Source organism: Caloenas nicobarica, chromosome 1, assembly GCF_036013445.1.
Source record: "Caloenas nicobarica isolate bCalNic1 chromosome 1, bCalNic1.hap1, whole genome shotgun sequence".
Taxonomy (NCBI): Eukaryota; Metazoa; Chordata; class Aves; order Columbiformes; family Columbidae; genus Caloenas; species Caloenas nicobarica.
Window position 1 is genome coordinate 37,676,480 of NC_088245.1, and position 22,780 is coordinate 37,699,259.

The 22,780-nt window shown below is 41.9% G+C and overlaps 2 protein-coding genes across 2 annotated transcripts; both read right to left on the minus strand.

Moving 5' to 3' along the window:
- Positions 1 to 5,602: 5,602 nt before the first annotated feature.
- Positions 5,603 to 12,408, minus strand: LLPH (LLP homolog, long-term synaptic facilitation factor). The gene is made up of 3 exons (XM_065656388.1): positions 12,314 to 12,408; positions 11,998 to 12,181; positions 5,603 to 8,637 (listed from the first exon to the last, which is right to left on the minus strand). Exons 2-3 carry the CDS (start codon positions 12,176 to 12,178, stop codon positions 8,474 to 8,476), a joined length of 345 nt encoding a protein of 114 aa, XP_065512460.1. The 5' UTR covers positions 12,179 to 12,181; positions 12,314 to 12,408; the 3' UTR covers positions 5,603 to 8,473.
- Positions 12,409 to 12,498: 90 nt separating this feature from the next.
- On the minus strand, positions 12,499 to 21,462 carry TMBIM4 (transmembrane BAX inhibitor motif containing 4). Its single transcript, XM_065656375.1, has 7 exons — positions 21,353 to 21,462; positions 20,593 to 20,701; positions 19,233 to 19,338; positions 16,189 to 16,222; positions 15,066 to 15,183; positions 14,516 to 14,561; positions 12,499 to 13,943 (listed from the first exon to the last, which is right to left on the minus strand). The coding sequence occupies exons 1-7, from the start codon at positions 21,447 to 21,449 to the stop codon at positions 13,737 to 13,739; spliced, it is 717 nt and encodes a 238-aa protein (XP_065512447.1). The 5' UTR covers positions 21,450 to 21,462; the 3' UTR covers positions 12,499 to 13,736.
- Positions 21,463 to 22,780: the final 1,318 nt, after the last annotated feature.

Consider the following 22,780-nt stretch of genomic DNA (forward strand, 5'->3'; position numbering starts at 1 on the left):
ACAGTTTGGAAAACGGTGAACCTAAAAGCGCTAGAAACACCCGCAGAAATTCCACACGCCGCTCCTTTCCCGCACCCCCACGCGGCTGTCGCAGCAGACCGCAGCATTCTGCAACGCTGAGCGCTTTCCTGCAATTAACGCACGCCCCGAGCGGACGCTAATGTAATTTCTTGGACGAAAGGTGGTGTACAGGGTGTCGGAGATGCGGTTTCTCACAGCGGTCCTTGAGCGGGGACCCGCTCGAAGGCCGGTCCGGCTCCCCCCGGCTGCGGGGCCGGGCCGGGGGCGCCGCCTCCCGCCGCCGCTGGTGCCACCTACCGGGCAGCGGCCGGGCAGATGCTCCTTGGAGGGAGGCTCGTTCTCGGCAGCGCCGTTCTCAAAATAGAGATGGTCCGGTTAGTGATGCCGTTTAGGAGGAGCAGCTCTGCTGTGAGGACAGGCTGAGAGCTGGGGTTGTTCAGCCTGGAGAAGAGAAGGCTCCAGGGAGACCTTATTGCGACCTTTCAGTACTTAAACGGGGCCTATAAGAAAGATCACAGAACCACAGAATGTCAGGGATTGGAAGGGACCTCAAAAGATCATCCAGTCCAACGCCCCAGCCAGAGCAGGAACACCTAGGTGAGGTTACACAGGAGGCGTCCAGGCGGGTTTTGAATGTCTCCAGAGAAGGAGACTCCACAACCTCCCTGGGCAGCCTGTTCCAGGGTTCCGTCACCCTGACTGAGAAGAAGTTTCTTAAATTTAAGTGGAACCTCTTGTGTTCCAGCTTGAACGCATTACCGCTTGTCTTACTGTTGGTCGTCACTGAGAAGAGCCTGGCTCCATCCTCATGACACTCACCCTTTATATATTTATAAACATTAATGAGGACACCCCTCAGTCTCCTCCAAGCTAAAGAGACCCAGCTCCCTCAGCCTTTCCTCATAAGGGAGATGCTCCACTCCCTTCATCATCTTGGTTGCCCTGCGCTGGACCCTCTCCAGCAGTTCCCTGTCCTTCTTGAACTGAGGGGCCCAGAACTGGACACAATATTCCAGATGAGGTCTCACCAGGGCAGAGTAGAGGGGAAGGAGAACCTCTCTCGACCTGCTAACCACCCCCCTTCTAATACACTCCAGGATGCCATTGGCCTTCTTGGCCACAAGGGCACAGTGCTGGCTCATGGTCATCCTGCTGTCCACCAGGACCCCCAGGTCCCTTTCCCCTACACTGCTCTCCAATAGGTCATTCCCCAACCTATACTGGAACCTGGGGTTGTTCCTGCCCAGATGCAAGACTCTACATTTTCCCTTGTTATATTTCATTAAATTTTCCCCCGCCCAACTCTCCAGCCTGTTCAGATCTCGCTGGATGGCAGCACAGCCCTCTGGCGTGTCAGCCACTCCTCCCAGCTTGGTGTCATCAGCAAACTTGCTGATAGTACACTCAATTCCCTCATCCAAGTTGTTGATGAATATATTGAATAATACTGGTCCCAGTAGCGACCCCTGAGGCACTCCACTAGATACAGGCCTCCAACCAGACTCCGCCCCATTGACCACAACTCTCTGGCTTCTCTCCTTCAGCCAGTTTGCAGTCCACCTCACTACCCGATCATCCAGTCCACACTTCTTCAGTTTAGCCATGAGGATGCTGTGGGAGACGGTGTCAAATGCTTTACTGAAGTCAAGGTAGATCACATCCACCGCTCTGCCTTCATCAATCCACCTTGCTATATCTTCATGAAAGGCTATGAGGTTGGTCAAGCATGACTTCCCCTTGGTGAAGCCAAGATGGGGACAGACGTTTTAGAAAGGTGTGTTGTGACAGGACAAGGGGTGATGGTTTTAAACTAAAAGAGGGAGGATTCAGGCTGGACATGAGGAAGAAATTTTTTACAATGAGGGTCTTGAAACACTGGCCCAGGTTGCCCAGAGAGGTGGTAGATGCCCCATCCCTGGAGACATTCAAGGCCAGGCTGGAGGGGGCTCTGAGCAACGTGATCTGGGTGAAGATGTCCCTGCTCATTGCAGCAGGTTGGACTAGATGACCTTTGAAGGTCCCTTCCAACCCAAACCCTTCTATGTGTCCCTGGTCAATTTGAATCTCTCATTTAGAAGGTGATGCCATTGAGAACTACAGATAATCCAGTCTGTCTTACTGGTGAATTAGAATGATGCCGTTCTGGACAGTGAAATGTTGAGATGGTAACTGGGGAAATACATTGCCAGGCATACTTTTTGCCTCCTCCTATGACTCTTACAGGGCAAGCACCAGCCATGGAAGAAAAAATTCAGTTCCCACTGTTGGGACTATCTGTCAGGAGCTTGATAGGGAGCTAGACAAAAAGCTGCTTTTCCATAAGGGAAAAAACAAACAACAAAAAAAGATTACTCCCTCAAGTTCCAATCTCTCCCCAATTAGGAGGGGATGAGATTCTGGAGATGAGCTTTGATAGCATGTGTTAAGGACATGCATTGGCTGTCAGCATCTTACTGGTTGGCTAAGGAAAGAGAATTGCAATTTTTTAAGTTTTATAACAATCATAAGCAAAATATCAAGAAATCCCCGTGCAGTTTTCTCCCTCGAGAGAAAGAGAAGGCCTAATGCTTGACATGTACTTAGTTACCACTTTAAAAGGGAAGGATGAAAACGTAGGTGTCTGTATATCAACACACCATACCCTATATTGGAGCAATGGTTTCTGAAGTTATTGCATCCAGAGGCCAACCTGTAATCTTTCCCATGGATCTTACACGCTGGTCTTACACTTACGGAACTAAAAAATTTTTCTCCTCAACACAGTAACAGCCAGGGCTATGACAATCAACCCAGGCAACTGCCAGGATATGGACCACACTCCGGCTGCAGTTGCTCCAGAACAAGCATGGGGTAACTTTGTGCCATTTTTACATGAACTCAGAAAGCCTCAAGAACATTTAGGAGAGAAAAAAAAAATTAATCAGAGTGTTTGACGCACCAGGCTGGGGTTCAGGTGGGTCAGTTCACAGCTCCACCATCAGTTCCATACCTAACCTGATGTCTGTTGTGAAAGTAATTTAAGGACTCAAGGTAGGAAGCCATGGCATGGAATAGCTGTTGCACCTATACATTATGAATTTGTCAGCTTTCAAAAAAAGATCATTATACACGTTTCACTCTAACAGTGACAGGTATGAATGGATCAGCTGGACTGAGTTGGACAAGCAGTACTAAAACAACAAATGTGTCTTTCTTTTCTGAAATACTGTCCACAAATCTAATCTCTGATTAAAGGCAAAAGTTTAAAAATGCTATAAAAATCTACATCCAGACTTCAGAAGTCTTGCAAGAAAATTAACTGCAATTAGAGAGAAAAGATGCTAAATAATGTTTTACCAAACCAAAATATAATTAATAACCTTCACAGTCTCCTGAACAGTTGAGTAGAGAGAAATGGGAGGGAAACAAGTCATTGTTTGCTTGCTCTCAAGTATACAAGCCCTCCATACAGCAGTCCTCTTTCTACCTTGTGTAGGACCCTTGACACACAACCCTCTGCCACCACACCACATACTAATTCTAACATTTCAGACATTTTATACTGATATATGTGCATCAGAAAAATTAGAGACCTCAGAGAGTGACGTCAAAGTGATTGGAAAGAGAGAGGGCAGCGCAAAAATCCTTCTCTTCCCATTCTGCATTTCCTTTGAATAGTGGTGTGATTGATAAGGGTAAGTTGAAATCAGAATACCAGAGGACTGTAGGAAGAAAAAAAAAAAAAGGATGGTGGGAATGGGGGGATTGTCACAACTGCATAGTGTTTATTAAACACAAAGAAGTTGTCAGTTCTCTCTCACTTTTAGCTCAGAAGAAAAAAAAAAAAAAAACAAAACACCCAGTATCTGCTTCTTCTGGAGCAGTAGATTATGAATTGGGCAGTGCAGCTGGAAAAGGGACAGGGAAAAGTTGAAAAGAGCTTTTTCCTGCAGCAGTGGGCTATCAGATAGCTCGGTCCTCTGAAAACTCAACCTTAGACACGTTAATATTGATGGCAAAACTGTGGCCCAAAGAAAGCAATTCATAGCTGTTGTTTCAGACTCCAGTCACCCCACCAGCGCCATAGCTCCATAAAGACCATGCCACCCAGAGGAACAGATTGCTTTGCACCTCCCGGACTTCTGCAATGCTAAGGCTGTAGTCCTAAAATCTTGAATACCAGACAAATTCACACTACAAATCTGCTACCAGTGAGACATCCAGCTTCCACCAAATTCACTAAAATCTTTGCGACTCTTAGGCTGCGGGTGGAAAAGGTAGCACAGTAGAAACAGACACAGTATAAAGCCTTTGCATAGGTAAGAGGGCTACTTTTTTTTTTCCTTAATTAAAGAGTTGTGACCATGGAACACTGTGCATCATGTGGCCATGACATTCTTCCTCCCATACTAGACATCCCCACACCAGATTTAGTCTATAAGCACGGCGTCAGCTGCAGATAAAGCCAAAGATAAAGCAAACTGGAGGAATCTGTAACAGCTCGCAGCTGAGCACATGCACCAGTGGAGCCTACGCTATTAGTGTTACAGCAAAACATAATGGGGGCTGTAGGAAAGAACACTGACCTTGATTATTCTAATACTGTACCCTTTGTTGAATAGAACTTTCAAAACTGCTACCCAGTGCATTTCCTTCGCCTCATCTCCAGAACCTCTCCCCGTCTTCAAACCACTGCACTGCATGGTGGCTGCATGAAGAGGAGCCACTAGTGCCACAGCAGAATGGATGGCACCTGAACAGTGTGTCCTGCCAGGAATACTGTCTCACATAGCCCCGCTGCCACCAGCTATGTGTTCCCAGGCTTCACTGCCTCTGACTGACAAAGCTTTCTGTAGAGTACTGCCTTAAAGTGATCCAGCTGGGAAAAAAAAAAGTCGCAAAAAGAGGAGTATTTTCAGTGTACCTCAGCTAGATTAGTTCCCCAACCCACTTAACTACACAGTGCAGAAAAGGTGTCATCCCAGAGCAGGAATAAGAGACCAGCGAAGCCCAGGAACAGCACTACTACCACCACCACAGCGTGAGGCTTCTAAAATAACTCACTTTAAAATCAAGTCCTGCATAGTGTGTCAAATAAGGGTAGATGCTGCCATCTTGTCAGGAATCTCCCAACAATCTGCAGGACATTTAGCAGTTTGCTGATGCAGTTTTTATACTGTACTCACACATTTCATACAAATAAATATTTCAAGAAAATAACAATATTGAATTCTTTCAGTTCTGGCATTTATGCCTGTAGTTCAAAACTGCCTACCTTATGGCCCCCGCCTTTCATTGGGCTGTGAAATACAGCTGCCACACCACTTTGCAGGTAGATGGTAGGAAGCGTTAACAAAGCAGTTTCATAATAAGCATAGTTACACACACCAAAAAAAAACCCAACCCCAAACCAAAACCCCCCAAAACCAACAAAAACAACAACATCCCAAACCTCTGACAATGCCATTTCACAGTTATACACATTTAGACTTCCATCAGTTTGTTTAATCAACTGCAACCTTTTCTCCCTCAATCACAACTTTTTTAGACAAAAATAAAGAAATTATTATATAATTAGAAAGCTGTTAAGAAGCAGATAGTTTACTTCCTCGAACATCCCTCTATGGGCTTTTAAAAGATGTATTTTAGCGAGAACGTAGTAAGTTTAAATTAATTTTCTATTACAAAGAAACACAAATGATTTTTTCATCAACTGATCAAACAAAATGTGGTTTGGATTCAGCAATGTAAATCACATATTCAATGACAACCAAAAACTCAGCATTCACTTTCAAAAATATATCTATTCAAAGCAGATCTAAAGCAAATTCCAAATACAAAATTACAATGTCCATATATAGTATATGCTGAAATCCTAGAAGGTAAAATTTCCCAGAGCATCTCTGACTCCACCTCTGAGGTTGCACCCGTGCTGCACATTTAGCCAGGTTCCTGCTGTCTACGAGTCAGCCTTCAGCCTGGATCACAGATCCCAGCCAGTCAGGCTCTCAAAATCCATCCTGGCCCACCGAGGTCTGCCTCACCCCAGCAAGCTTGCGATGCTGTACACAGAAGGACGATGGTACTTAACTAAGAACTACCTTCCAGTAAACACTGGGTTTATTCCTGTCTCAGCCTCTGTTTCAGCTCAAAAATCAAACAGGATATCTTAAAATATCTGTAGTTTATGTGAACCTGTTTGACTTTATCCTGGACACCATGAAGGTAATAACTCACACAGCCAGGTTTCAGCTGGTAGGAAGTATCTGCTAAATAGATCAGCACAGCATCTGCTGTCTCTCATTTGAGATTCAAATCCCTAGTCTGGTCACAAAAGCAGTACACAAATACATTTGTGCAACAAAGCTCAGGGCTAGGTCATAAAAGCAGAAATTAAGAAAGAGTATTCAGTTGTGCAGATCACTTTCTAACAGAGAGGAAGGAGCAGAAGCTGAATTGGAACAACTCCAGAGAGGAGAGGGTAAGGCAAGGATAGCGGTGGCAGCCTTGATTAAGATGAGATGGAGTACGACTGCACACCTGAAGAATGAAAATAACCTGACTCTGAAGCCATATGTTTAAATGGGAGTATTTTGCCAGTTTGAATATCTTCACTCAGGAAAAGCGGTCTGCCTTCCCAGCAGCAGCTGCTTGAAAGTAATCTGATTTACAAACAAGCATGTCAAAAATAGCACTGTGCTTACTCTACAGAAGAAAACCAAATTGTTAGCACTTAAACCCAAGAAGCTCCCCTGCACAACTCCCCAAAGCACACATGAAGCAAAACACAGCCTATGTCATTAAAATAGTAAAGAAATACAAACTGACTGTTTATTCCATTCCTGAATGAACATAATTATGGAACCTTAAAGAGCACTTCCCTCCACGTTAATCAACTTCATAGTACTAATCTAAATGCTAACGTATTTGATACTGAAATCTAGACCCATTTATCTAGTAAAAAAAAAAAAAATCGAGAGCAGCACCTGTTCTTTACCATGGGTATTATCAACTTAATGGAAATATTTTAAAAGTTATTAATGGCATATAATTCAGTAAACTTTGATCTATATATATTACCAAGTCTCATGAGTTGTCGATGTATGCAAAAACGTTAAGATGCATTGGCATTTCCTCCAACACCTCTGTAGTTCCTTATCTGAGCAACAGAATACTTTCCCTCGTAACAATAATAAAACAATCTACTGTATTTTACCAGAAAAACTAAATTTTCTATCAGATTGATTTCTTCTTAGTGGATTTTAGCACAGTATAAGCCAGTGTAAACTTTTAAAAGAATAAATCCTATCTCCTATGTCCAAATTATCACAACTGACCCATATCACTTGTGGGCAACTACAGAACGTGGATCCCATCCTGGATGAAGACAGGCAAAGGTTATGCTCCATATCGGTGAATGGTACTTTGACATGCAACACACTGCAGGACTAGTACTGTAATTATTTCCATCCTTGAAATCAGAGACATTTTAAAAACACAAGCTTTCCGGGGAACTAATTCTTGCATCTGTCATCACATGTTACTGCCAAGTAATATGCAACCAACTGTAGCAAATCACATATAAATGGCATCTGTTACGCAATCGCGCAATATTTTATCCTATGCCCACATTGTAAAGCACGATCATGAGTACCATTTTGAGAGGAATAAAAGGCTACAGAAAATACATATGGAAAAGAAAATTCTCATTTACTTTACTAAAACTTGGAAAAGGTCATAAACAAAACTATTTTATTTCCAGTCTGTGCATTTGTATTCTCTCATATTAGTAATAAAAGAATTGGGTTTAGTTTCAGTTACTTAGTTCCTACAATATTTCGGTTGCAGACAGCAGTGCAATACTTCTTTGTTCCAACAGCTTTCTCTTTGCATATTAAAGTCAGACCGATGCTATGCCTTTTTAATTACAGACGTTTCATGAAACCTTGGTGAGGATTTCAGTGCATAATCTTTTTAAGTTACAAGTTAAAAGCCTGTTTTCATTAATTACCATATGTTAAAAGCAACACAAACCAGTGCAACAAAAGTAATTTTACAGAAGAATTTAAAGGATATGGTGACTTTACAGAATCCTTTGGTTAAATTTACTAAAGGACAACTTACATTGGCAGAGACCACAATACAAAACGCAGTTACAGTTTTATTAAGATTTCCATTAGCATTTTCAGTGTTCACAATATAAAAGATTAAGACCCACCCCCTCAAGAAAACAGATAATCACAGAAACTTAGTCTATTCAAAGGCACTCAGCTTGCTTTTTGTATTTTTTTTTTTTAAAGTTCAGCAGACATCAAGTTGATATGACTTTCATCATTTGATGGCCTAACAGTCTCTTCAAAAATTCAAACAACACAATAAATTATACTTGGTGGCCAAGCACAAGAATATCATGTACTTATCCAGGATATTTATTTTGTGAGTAAAATATTCATGATCTTACAAAACTCTGATTTTACCAGACTAGGCCTTTGGCCAATTTTGATTTTTTTTTCCCTTTAACACGCTGTGCCTTAAGCTTCTTTCTCTGCCTGGAATTCATCCATATTGGGTACTGTCCATGCTGGTCTAGAAGAGTTTTTTTGTTTCGTTTATTATCTATGTCCATTTTGCCATCATCTGGAAAAGAAAGGTATTTATAATGAATAAAATACATTAATCAGTTTCATAGAAGCTATTTTGTTACTAGAGTCCCCAAAATGATAAAAATATCCCTAGACACACCAGTATTTGTACACAGAGAGCTGAGGGCTTTATACACTGAAAGTGCTTTCCAAACCAATACAACTGCAACCCAAAAATTTCAACAGCTGACAGTAAATATGCAGAATTTTCCCTAAAGGCCCACATCTGGGCAAAGCACCTTATTCTTTAGCCTGCCATCTGTTCCAATACTTAAATGTTTAAAAACACTGTTAGTGGTGTCCATCAAAAGTTGCAACCATAGGGGAAACCATAGGCTTATATTTATGCAGAATTAAATACCTTTTCTGATGTAATGTTTAAAATCTATTCTAAAAAAGTTAATGAAGATGAAGACAGGTAAAGAGAAGAATGAAGAGAAAACCTAAAATATAGTGATGGCACAACGCATGGGCCAGTGATACTACATTTGCCCCAAAAAGTGAGGATGAGGTCAAGTCTAATATACTAACATACAGAAGATTAATCTGTAGGATCAGGAAGACCACCTCTAACACTGTCACTCCCAAGAACAGCGTTCCCAGCTAGCTAACACCGCATGAACATTATGTCTCAGTGAGACAACGAGGCTACAAGGGAAACATCTTGTTAAACACAGATTTGAACTGTGCTCTGCTATTTAATTTCAACCTTGTTTCCAAACCATCCATGTGCAACTCTAAAAACTTTATCAAGAGTTTTTACAGAGAGGGAAAAAATACCTTTTTTTAATGTTGTGCCTGTCTGATATTGGGAGATAAAAGTTCACCAGGAAAAGGCGAACGCGCTGCTTCAATAGTTGAAGCATGCCGATAGTCCGCAGGAAACTGCACTACAGAGATGTACTTAGGGAGCCTTTAAATTGGTATATGAATACTTGCAGCCAGCAGAGAATCAGCACAGGGGCCTACTGCCTGCTGGCACAACCAAACACTATCCAGCAAAGGACAGGCAGAAAAAAAAAAAGCCCCAGCTCCAGAAACCTCCTTAGACACCAGAGAAACACAACATGAAGCCTTCTTCACAGCCCTGTTTTCCAAATGTCATATAAGGAGAGATGACCCCAAACAATACAACATGAAAAATGCAACACCCCAAGAAAACCATCTCCACATAAGATTCTTCTCCAATACTTATCATGATTGAGGTTAATCTGTTACGAGAATTTTGACTGCAAAAATTAACTGCAACATTAACTAAGTGAAGAAATACTCCTGAACAAAAAATAGCAGTTGTTCACATAGCATGATATTTTCATCATACTCTGCAATCTCAGCGGATGCTGTAGTAATCAGTAACAGGAAGAAACCTACTGAACAGAAGTGGTCCAAGCACATAAAGAAAATCTATCAAAGGGGTTAAAGACTAAGAGAAAAAGACCAAGAAAAAAAAGCCATAAAACTAGGTTATTGAAGCAGACTCAATGGATATGATAATCTTGAAAAAACATGTACATGCCCAAAAAGTTTTAAAAACAGTTACGAAACCATTTTAACCAAAGGCTAGCCAGAGCTTCCGCTGTTTTTTTTTCCTAACAACAAAACTGAAGGGGGGAAAAAAAAAAAAAAATCAATGTGTTGTGAAAAATATCTTAAGTTAACACAGGATAACACAGGAAAATTCCCTAACACACCTACATGCTTTCCTAGGCTGGAAAATTATTCACCTATCTATGGAAAGTGCATGAAGCCTTCATCTATTTCAGTCCTTAAAACATTTGGTGATGTAACGCTTGTGTCCACAAACAGTGCTCCAGAGTCCTCTCAAAGGGGACACCATTATTTTCACAAAACTTTTATTTGTTTTGTGAAATTCATATATACTTAGGCATTTCTGAGGATGCTATCTCTCTACAAAGGCCGAGTGAAACTGGCCACTTGTAGAAAAGTTGTCAGGGACTGCAGGAATGACAGCCAGGCATATGCTTCAGAAACCAGGTTTAAGACAACAGTGTTTCCTTCAGAATCAGTATCAGAAGGCTGACAATATTCCAAAACGTTTTGGAAATTCAATCCTAATAATCCCACACAACTTTTACATCTGGTTTATGGGACAAAACAGAACAACAGATAAAATTACAAATTATACTCTGCGCTACCCTTAATTGGGCAAGTATTTTTACATAGCGTTCTATTTCCATTTTCAATATAGTTTACAGGCTCTGTATTCAACCTCACAACACATCCCTGTCTTTCCTAATACCTGAGACACTGACAAAACCAGCTGCATGGTTGACAGTAATTACTAGCATTATTCTCTATCCCCACTGCAGTGTCTCAAGAGACTTCTGCATGCCACATAGCAAGCTCACGTGAGCATTATCATAACAACCTAAGTGGCATAAATCGGTGAAGAAAAAACGACTATGACTTCATTAGCCTGAAGTTTTTGAAAGAAAAGGTATCTTAGTAATTCCTGTCCAATACACAGCTACTTAGAACCTTTGTTTCCACTTCCTTGGTTACCTGCTTTACGATTACATCCTGTTACATCCCTATTTCAAGGAACAGAGAGAAAAATGGCATTATCTGTAGACACTTAATGCCATCCACTTCCACACCATGTGTGATGCAGCATTAATTAGCATACAAAACCAGGATTCCTACTATCCCTACTTTGAGACAGCACATTTAAAAGTAAAAATCACTCTATTCTTGATAAAATCTCTACAATATTACTTCATATTTAGTCTAACTTCTATATGTTTAGTGTCCTCCTTAAACTGGGAGGGAAGTTATATCCTGTCTCCAGTTTAAGAGCAAATATAACGCTGTGACTGGAATGACTGCTAAGTGATGAATCTTCACTCACCTGATGCCTTCACAAAGACATATCTCTCTATAAGATACCACATACTTGAAATCAAACGTCAATAAGCTTGTTCCACAAGTGACCGGATGCGATATAGAAACGAATGTTGTGAGACGACCAGATTCAATGATTTAATAGCATCTTTTAGCTTTAAAAGCTAAATATTTGGTTTTCTAACTCACTAATCTCTACCTGAAATAATCATAAGTCTGATCATGATAATGAAAGTCACAGGAAAAATAATAAATAATAGTGCAGGTCGTCCCTGCATCTGGGTGGTTCCAACAGAAAAACTGGTGTAGTGAAAAACACGCTAGAAACGTGACCGGGGGAGTAGGGAGGGAGGAACTGGGTAGGAAAATACAGCCGGGCCCTGACGGGCAGGTCTCGGGCGGCCCGGGCACCCCGGACCCGCGGGGCCTGGTCCCGGATCGCCAGCGGGGCCCTCCCATGAACCCAGCGCCGCCCCGCGAGAGCCCAGCTCACCCCGCTGCTCGAGGACCTTCTCGGGGGGCAGCACGGTCGCCACGTCCTTGACCTCCTCCATGACGACATCCGCGTTGGTGCTCAGGATTTTTTTCAGCCTCTCCAGCTCCTTGGGCGCGTTCTTCTTCCTCTTCTCCGCCCGCATCTTCCTCTTCCACTTGCTCCTCAGACTCTTCGCCATGCCCTGAGGGGAGGGAAGAGGGAAACCGTGAGGCCGAGGCGACCGCAGGGCACAGAAGCCGTTAAGGCGGCGCGGGCGCCACCGCCTCAGCTGCCGCCCCCGCACCGGGCACCGGGCCGCCCCTCCCCCGCTCACCCCGGCCGCGCACGAGGCCCCCTGTCCTCCCTCGCGCTACGCTGCCCTCGCTGTCCGCGCATGCGCAGGGACGCGCCCGCTGACGCCTCAGGCCCCGCCCCACAGCTCTTCCCCGAGCTGCGTCAGGTTTTACCGTAACTCTCCGAGCCAGCGCGCCGCCGCCCTGCTCCCACACTCCGGCTCCCCTCCACCAGCGGCGGGAAGAAGGCGAGCCCCGCCTCGCCCCGCCGCCTAACTACCTCCTGCTTGCCCTACGGACCAGCTACGAGCACCGAGCTGTGTGCTGCGAGAGCGAAATACTGTCCAGCCACCGCTGCGGGCACTGTGGGGATGGATGAAAAAATAAACACGTTATTTCACCACCAGGAAAAACGACAAGTTTTATTTTTAGCCACTGCCACACATTTAATGAAACCCTAAGACAGAAGAGAGAAATTATCACCCCTGCTCAGAACAATCAGCAGTCGTATTTCAATAGCCTCACTCAACGTCCAGCATGGAAAAATGTACAGTGCCACCACTTTTGGCAGGACACACGTTTCCCAAGTACCGCGTTGCCTTTTTGCTAACCTCTTGTTGACAGGACAGGCGAGTGGTAACAATACATGAATACTGAAGTAAGAAATCCTTTCACAATTGTTTTTACCCTGTGTGCTGTTCCAGGATTTCAGCAGCTTGGGAAGCAGCGGCTGTGGCTGCGCTTCTCCATGTGCGGCCAGGGCTCTCTGTGCCCCAGAGTTCTCAACCACAAAAACAGCCTAAAGGTCTTCCAGTTTTTATTGACAGACAATCAATTAACCTTAATATACACAAGCTGATAAAATAACAGAATCTCCAAATGATTTTTCAGAACACTGAAACACAGACAATAAATAATACTTTAATGAAGAACATTCCCTTTAATTAATACCCTCCCAGCTTACATAATCATCTGACAGCCCTTAACACAAAGTATCTCTGTTAAAGACAGTGATTCATTTTACCAAATAAAAACTAGAAAAAAAAATTAGCTTAGTAAAACATTGCACAACGATAAACTCAGGCTACCTTTACGCAGTACACACACTTATGATCCCAAAGGAAACATTTCCAGCAGCTACAGAACAGCAGAGGGAGACTTCCTTTGGAGCAATTGGAAGTTGGCAAATATTTTAATTGTGAATCACGTCAAATGCAAATTAAGTGATTAAAAAAGTGACCAAAATGATGACAGCATGTTAACTACATAAAAGATACATTTCTAGAGAACTGTAGCTAAATAAAAAGCTTTCTTTTTTTCCTAAATAGGGATCAATATTCATGGAATGAAAAAGTAATAAAGATTCAGTCTCTAGAAGACAGAACTACACATTTTGTAGATCATCCAAACACTATCTAGGTACTTAACTTTATGTATGCTATAGTCAAACCATGCTGCTTTTGACTATTTTTTATTAAATGCTTCCAGTAGACGCAGCAGGTGTAAGAACAGATTGATTATGTCCAAATAGAGATTGATTGCGGCCAGTATGTACTCTTCAGGGGATAATTTGTGCATCAGCAAATGAGTGTCATAAATAATAAATCCACAGAACAGAAGAGCTCCGGCAGCAGCAAACACCAACTCTATTGTCTCACTGTAGAAAAACAGCTGGAGGCAAATGAAACATGAAATTTGTAAATTTCATTTTTTTTAATATTAAAATCCCTGCATAATGATATGCCACACTTAAAACAAGGACACGCATTGTCTTTTTACCATTATGTACACACAAATACAATATTATGACAACATTTCCATGTTCTTTCATATAGTCCCCAGTTGCACAATCTCTTTAACTGAGTAAAAGTGCCTCCACTTAAAAGAGAGGACACTCTGCTCTCCATAGTATTAACAAAAGCAGAAAAATTAGAAAAACAAAACATAAGTAAACCCGAATCTCCTTCCCATCCTCTCAATCGAGAAGTGGATCTTGATTGACAAATTTTGTCAATCAATGCAAATATCACTTTTATATTAGCAAGAACAGCATCCAACAAAAATCTGAACTGGAAATTAATGGTTAAAAGTTTACTAGCATGATCCACAACAGCAATGGGCCTGGTAAGGAATTTTCTTTCATTAAGCCATATTGGACTGCCCAAAGCCTTTTGTTATAGTAGAAGTTAGTAAAATATTTACATTAAAGACTTTTTTTTAACCTTGAACACAAGGTATCTTACCCTCAAGAAACCCGAAAGGATTAAAATCCACAAACAAGTGAAGAGGCTGAAAAAAAAAAAAAAAAATCAACTGTGAGTAACAGCATTTTTTCTTTTAAATTTTACTTAAAATATCTCCCCTTCCCATAAAACCGCTTCACAATATATTTGGTATGTAAATCGCCATAATTCTTAGATATCAACTGTTCATTGGTACCAGCAGTAAAACTTGGTTTTATAAAGCTGTCAAAAGTTATGTCCTACTTTTACTTTCTAAAAAAATTTGAAGCAGCTGCCTTCTGTCTCAGTGAAAAAATCCAGGTGAACTTGTTTTCTAGTGTAATACTACAGTTTTAAGAATCATAATCACAGAAAATAATTTCTTACCAAGAATGCAGAGCTGCATAAAATTAATAATTTAAGACAAATAACACCCTCAACATTCTCTTGAAGTAGGTTTCATTGAGCTATTTTCATTATCATATCTGCAACTCTTGCTTTAAAAAAGCAAAAACTAGCTTAACAAAAACATACAAACAAAACAAACAAACAACAAAACCCAACCACGTACCCTGCTCCAAGTTTGCCGAAGTCTCTCTTTGACTGCAAGGTATATGCAGTCAGTCCAAGAAACACAGCAGTAGTAAGAATAAAGGCTTGCAAGATGATGGACACATCATAGAAACTCACTATAAACAGAAGAAGTAAACTGTCATTTAAAGAACACTACACTATGTATTTGCTAAGTTATCTTTTGAGGAAAACAGAAGTTTAAACTTTCACAGACAGGGAAAAAAGAAATCTTAACTGTGAACAAAAAAGTAAATTATGCCTGAATTTGTCTTTGCACGTCAAAATCATAATCATAGGACACAGGGACCCTTGCACTAGCTAAGTTTGACAGTTATAGTATAGCTGTAGCTTCTTAAACTGAGATAAAAGATCTTCCCTACTTACAACAAAAAATAAAAAAAAAATATTTTTAAGTCCAGATATGTGAAATCTTAAGGAAAAAGCTACCTGAAATTTTCAGGATACTGAAACAAGAAAAAAAAAAGAAATCACAAGACAACAAGTCCTCTGTAAAGGTTCATGAAAGTTTTAGTTGGGGGTAAGAAAGGGAAGATAAGATAAATGAGCAGAACTTCTTTCTTTCTTTGTTTCTTTCCTTCCTTCTTAATACTTCTTTTCTGCAAATTACCTTTTTTTTTTTTTTCAGGAGACCATGAACCATAATGAAGAGGTGACAACTTCTGCTAAAAGCCATAATGCAAGGTGATGCCATGACTTGCCTGAATACTGCCCCATGTCAACCCTGACAACAAACTACAGAACTCCCCAAACTCAAAGCAATTCCCTCAGATGAAATCGAGGGTGAAGATAAGGTTACTTCACTTGCAGATCAACTCTGCTGAGAGCTGCCTTACAGGAAAGAGCACTGCCAGCTGTACCGAAAGAACGGATGGCAAAACTGACTTGTCACTTCAGGTTTACGCAGTTCAAGTTCTGCATCAGAATCCAGTTTTCTCCCTTGATTCCCTGTTTTTTTCCTAAGCTCAGATCACTGTCATTAAAATGTTCAAACAGGGGATTTATTATCAGACATGTCTAGGAATCTCAGATTGCAATTAGTACAACATATTGGATTCCTTTTCCAATTTAAGGAATTAGACAATGGGATAGATACCATTTACCTGCAATGGCAACTGTCAGTGCTTCCAGTAGGGTCTACAAAATGTTAAAAAAAAATAAAAAAGAGTTACAAGGACAAAAAACTCCACAAAACACTTACATGTGGACTTCACATGCAATTAACTCCATTGTGCCACACAATCCCAGCATGCATTACATTAGGTCTCCTGTTAAATCTTTGCATACGAACAAGAAAATGGCAATCATACTGTTTTACTGTGCTGGAAGTTGTTTTGTTACATAAAAATAATACAACATAAACTGAAATCATAGAATCATTTTGGTTGGAAGAGACCCTCAAAATCATCGAGTCCAACCATTAACCTAACTCTGGCACTAAACCATGTCCCTAAGAACCTCACCTATGTGTCCTTTAAACACCTCCAGGGATGGTGACTCCGCCACTTCCCTGGGCAGCCTGTTCCAATGCCTGACAAACCTTTAGGTGAAGAAATTTTTCCTAATATCCAATCTAAACCTCCTCTGGTGCAACTTCAGGCCACTTCCTCTCGTCCTATAATTTGCTGCTTGGGAGATGCTACAACCTCCTTCCAAGTAGTTGTAGAGAGTGGTAAGGTCTCCCCACAGTCTCCTTTTCTCCAGACTAAACAGCCCCAGTTCCCTCAGCCGCTCCTCATCAGACTTGTACTCCAGATCCTTCACCAGCTTTGCTGTCCTTCTTTGGACACACTCCAGCGCCTCAATGTCTTTCTTGTAGTGAGGGGCCCAAAACTGAACACAGGACTTGAGGTGGGGCCTTACCAGCACTGAGTACAGTGAGATGATCACTTCCCTAGCCCTGCTGGCCACACTATTCCTGATACAAGCCAGGATGCTGTTGGCTTTTTTGGCCACCTGGGCACACTGCTGGCTTATGTTCAGCCGGCTGTCGATCAACATCCTCAGATCCCTCTCTGCCAGGCAGCTCTCCAGCCACTGTTCCCCGAGCCTGTAGCGCTGCCTGGGGTTGTTGTGACCCAAGTGCAGGATCCGGCACTTGGCCTTGATAAACCTCATAAAAATCGGTCTCAGCCCAACAATCCAGCTGGTCCAGATCCCTCTGTATGGCAAGCCTACCCTCCAGCAGATCAACACTTCCATCCAACTACGTGTCATCTACAAACTTACTGAGGGTACACTCAATACCCTTGTCCAGATCATATATAAACAGATTAAACAAAACTGGCCACAATACTGAGCCCTGGGGAACACCACTCGTGACCAGACACCAACTGGATTTGGCTCCATTCACCACAACTCTTTGGGTCCGGCCATCCAGCGAGTTCTTTCTCCATCGCAGAGTACACCCATCCAGGCCATGAGCTGCAAGCTTATCCAGGAGAATGCTGTGGGATAGGTTGACAAGGCTTTACTGAAGTCTAAGTACACAACATCCACAGCCTTTCCCTCATCCACTAAGTGGGTCACCTTGAAGGAGATCAGGTTAGTCAAGCAGGACCCGTTTTTCATAAACCCAGCCCAATCGCCTGGTTGTCCTGTATGTGCCATGTGATAGCACTCAAGATGATCTGTTCCATGACTTTCCCTAGCACCAAGGTCAGATTGACAGACCCCAGATCCTCCTTCCAGCCATTCTTGTAGATGGGTGTCACGTTTGCCAACTTCCAGTCAGCTGGGACCTTCCCGGTTAGCCAAGACTGCTGATTAAATAATTGAAAGTGGCTTGGTGAGCACCTCCACCAGCTCCCTCAGTACCCTTGGATGGATCCCATCTGGCCCCCAACAGTGCATGTCTATATAAATAAATGAGACAGCCCCTACAGAAAAATGACATTTACGTTTTTCTACTCAAAGCACACACCATTCTCATCACACTTCTTACAAACTATGCAAGGGGCTATAAATTTTCTCTAATCTGCTATTAGAAATGAACTGTTTTCAGCTTTTTGCATACTTTCCAATATTTGAAATACTTTCATCCAACACTCTTAATACCTTATTAACTAAGCGTCTGCATCTATTTCCTTTTCCCAGTTATCCTTGTTTTGAAACAGCCAACTTAAAACCAAACGTATTATTAATGTCTGGGCTGAAGGCTAGTAGGGGACCTGAGTTTTTCTAAAAAGTAATTTTCAAATTCAGTTTCATTACAATAAAAGATGAGAAGAGTATCTATGGTATCAAACAAGAGGTCAGAAATAACAGAACATGTAACCCATATTTTGTATAAATCAACTTACTACACACAGATTTGAATCTTTCTGTTCTTATGCAATGTAGTACTTAAACTGTCACACCACAAACTCCCACACCACATTTGGCCAAACTATTACATCACCCCTTGTTACAGCTGCATTTGTTAAAAGTTTTAAAACATTTTACTCCCCTGCAAGAGCTCCAAAGTTAGGAAGCGTATGACTGCATTATAAACAGTCTATTTACTTGCAGAGCAAAGCTGTCATCCCTTTGTATCACAAATACAATTTAGGTAACTCCTAATGCATCAAATTCCACTGGTGCTACTGTGACCTATTTTCAGAAGACCGGTTTGCTAAATAACCCAAAATATCCAAGAGCAACAGTTCGTCCATATCTAAAATTTGCAACATCAGGCAGGAAAGCGAAATTCGAGGACAGCTCTGATTGACCTGCCTGTGCTGGAAACATGCTCAGAATTTAGCATCAAAAAGTAAATAATTAATGAAATAAATGCATATGACTAGTTGCATTTGAGTGTCTGCTGGAGGTTGTCCATTAAACAAATAAGGTAACAGAAATGCCTCCTTTCCTAGTGAGCAGTTTCATAGAAAAATCACTGACATCAACAAAACAATAAGAGCAGATAGATAGACAGATACATACAGAGCAAAAAAAAAAAAAAAGCTTCCTCAACTAGATTCCAAGTTCTAACACTATTCATAAAAAGATACTGGAAGAAACCTGAAATAGAGACTATCTAGGAACAGTCTGTGGACAGAACCACCAGACAACCTCAGAACTTCGTAAGTGTGTAGGCACCACTAGACTGCTTCAAAGAGTTCATCACAATGAAAGATACTAAAATTGAATTTATATAAATACTTACAAATCCAAAAAGCAAGTATAAATTAACAGGATGCTGGTGTCTGTAGAGGGTCAGTGCCACAATTACAGCCAAAGATCCAAGCCCAGATATCAAAAGCAAGGCAGGCCTGTAAAGTTTCATACAAAAAAGTCATCAAAATTAATATAAAATATCTGGAAGACTAAAAACCAGTTTATATAAGACCTAGTTTTTAAGTGATCACCTAGATAAAGATACTGCTCTGTATATTCAAAGTAAATGTAAAGCAAGTTTTACGATAAAACTGCTCTAAAACATACCACCGCAGATAATCAGTTAAAAATAGCACAGTCACAAGTAAAGAAAATTTTTTCATACTGAAGCTGAAGATTGCCCAGGAATCCATCACCCAGAGATGACGTGTATGAAAAGGAAAATACCTCTGTACTAAACTAACAGCATTACAGGATATGTAATATTTTGACTATTAAGAACTCCACATTCAAGGAACTGTTTTTTTCTAAGCACCTGAATGTAACAAACATGGTCAATAACTGTACCAAAGAAAACCAGTACTGATCAGTAAATATTGCTATAATTAAATAATTCAAGCAGCCCTCCAAGCAAAAACCAGACCAAAATGAAACATAGAATCTCAACAGTTCTAAGTGATCAGGATGATTTTAAATTATCAGATTTAAGTAGAAAACTGTAGTTTTACAACCTCTGTTGTATAAACTGTAGTTTATACAGAAACTTTCATATAGTGTTTGATGCTCCCTTTTTATCTGAGCTTTGAAGTGAAAGTAAAAACAAAGTCTGCAAGTGCACTTGGGTGAAAATAGAAACTGGACTTGGTGCTTTCCTCCTTTCCCCAGTTCTTCTTTTCTCTGTCTGCTCACCACTTTGGGTTTTGAGATTTTTTTTTTTCATGGAAATCTGAGAGGCAAAGAAAAGCAAGCCCCCAGGAATTTTAGCAGACTAGTTTTCAGGAAAAAAAAAAAAGTAGACGGGGAAGGAGGGAGAGCAGTAAGACATGATTCAGCTTTTTGGAACAGGTACCTATAAACAACAGCATTACAAAGAGATTCTAGAAACAGATACGTAGACCATAAAACAAGAAATGTCAATAACTGGGATGTTCTGCAACTGATGTATAGGTTTCTATAGCATAAAGTATTGATTAAAATAATCTTTAATTACAATTAAACAAAAAGTTAATAATAAATCATGGAGAAAAACGTCTGAAAAGTTATCTCCTAATCAGGTTACAAAATTTCTATTACAGAATCAAAACACAGGGTATCAAAATGATAAGGAATACTGAAGTGTTCCAGAGCAAGAAACCACATAAACTATACTTAACACACAATAAACAGCCTCATTTCATTTTGATATTTACCTTTCATGAACAAATGCCTGCACTCCAGTAGAGTACAGAAAAACTGCAGACGTGACTGTGGTCAACAGAACTTGAATGGAAAGAATGCTGTAGACTTTCCGCAGAAAAGCTAGAATAAGGGGAAAAAAAAAAACCTATTTCAGCAAGGATTACTGATTAGTAACCTTCTGCAAGAGCATTCAATGCATTTGAAACCTGCACGTTAACAGCAAAGCAGCATTTCACACTAATATGACCTTACAGCACGCAAACACTGACGCTGAAGAGACAAACACCACACAGAAGAAACCCAAATCCTTCAGTGTCCTGGTTAAACTACCGTAATTGTGGGCACAAATTTCAGCTTTTCTACATCTTATGTAGCATGTTTGGGCTTGCATCACTCTGGGGAAAATCAAGCCTGGATCTACACGGGTTTAATCCCCGTGATAAAAGACGTGCCGCCGATACACTGAAGGGGTGGAATCCAGCCTTTCACCGGCCCCTCATCTTTCGGAGCTTAACCTGGACTAAGTAACGCCCCGGCTTCCCACTCACAGCCTTCGCCCAGAAAGTTAAAATATTGCGCAGAACCTGAACTGAGCTAAACGCGACAGGCGACGGGGTTAACAGAGAGGAGCTTGTTGGGAGCTCCGGGGTACGACACCCCCTTGGGCCGGGAGGCAGCAGGGGCCGCTCTGCAAGGACTCGGGGGGGAGGCCTTAGGGGGGAAAACCCGTTCGGGTTGGGGGCCTTACTCATCCCCCGCCGCAGCCCCTACCCATGCGGATGTGCACGCTGGCCGAGGCCACGTTGCTGCCGTAGTTGAAGTCATCTTCGATGGAGTTCCGCGGGTACAGCTGCTCCGCCGCCGCCATGGCCGCCGCGCCCCGCCCGCGCAACGGCAACAACCGCCAGGCGCGCTCCGCACCGCCGAGCAGGGCGCTCCGCCGAGCGGCCGAGCTCATCGATGGCGGCTGCCCGCCTTCCCAGGGGGCGCTGTGGGGGCGGCCGTGCCCCAGAGGGGCAGGGGCGGGGGCGGGGGGGCGCCCGCGGCCCGCAGCGCTCACGCGCGGGGCTTGCGTGAGGCCTGCGGCCTGCGTTTCCCATGAAGCTGTCTCCAGTAACCCGACATTTACCCGCCCGGGCCTGCCCTGTGCGTGATTCGGGGTGGTTCGAGGCCTTGTTGTGGTTGCGTTCATCCTAAACACCGTTTCCAGTGTGTATTTTAAGTCTGAGAGGTCGGGAAAGGGAGTTCCAGCGGCTGAAAAATCGGCCCTTTAGCAGGTTTTTTTCACCTTTGCTTCACGTCTGCCTGCTATGCAGAAAGAGCTCTCCAGCCAGCTGCAGCCGTGGCTGTGGACACGTTCAGCAATACCTGACCAAAGAGACGTGGGGCATTAGTGCTCGGTATCTGTATATATCTCACTAGAGACAAGTTTCACTTCTATAAACCTTTAATGCAAAGTAGAATTTTGTTCAGGCTTTCTCCTGGTTCCGTGTCCTATCCTTAAAGTTTAATTCAATAGGCCACAAAGATGCTCAACGTTTCTCAAGCGGCATTTAGTGCTTTGTACAGTCAGACTTGGTATTCATGGAATTGCCCCCCAAAAGTTACCCAAGGTGCTAGCGCACATTTAGTACTCCACAAAAGCTAAGATTTTTGTATATGGGTTAGGGAGTGCAACATGTTATTCTTTAACTTGTGAATATTATCTAAAGCATGCTAAGAAACTGAAGCGATAGACACTTTAGAGAAGTATGTAATAGATTAGACGAAAATAAAGTGCTTTTAAAAACTGGAAAATAGTGGCCTCTACTGTATTCAGATTCTCAAGGGAGAAGTAAATAAATTATATGATGTCTGTGATGAAATAATTTTGAGCAAAGTTCTTCTATCGAGTTGTCTTAAGATACTACATTTCCATTGCAGATACAAAAATTATGAACATGACTTTATATTCTCAAAAGTATTTATGGTTTTCCTAATGTCATTTTGCATTTTAGTTGCTGCAGAGCAGGATCTTTCAGCTTTAATTCTGAATTTGGAGATTTATGCATTGTTTTGCATTGCTGAATAGTAATTGTTTTGAAATAATTATGCTGCCTGATTTCTTGCGCATGCCTCTGCAGAAGAACACCATTGATCTTCTCCCAGAAGAAGCATTTAGAGTTCTGGACAAGCGTCTGGTGTGCCCTTCTCCTAATA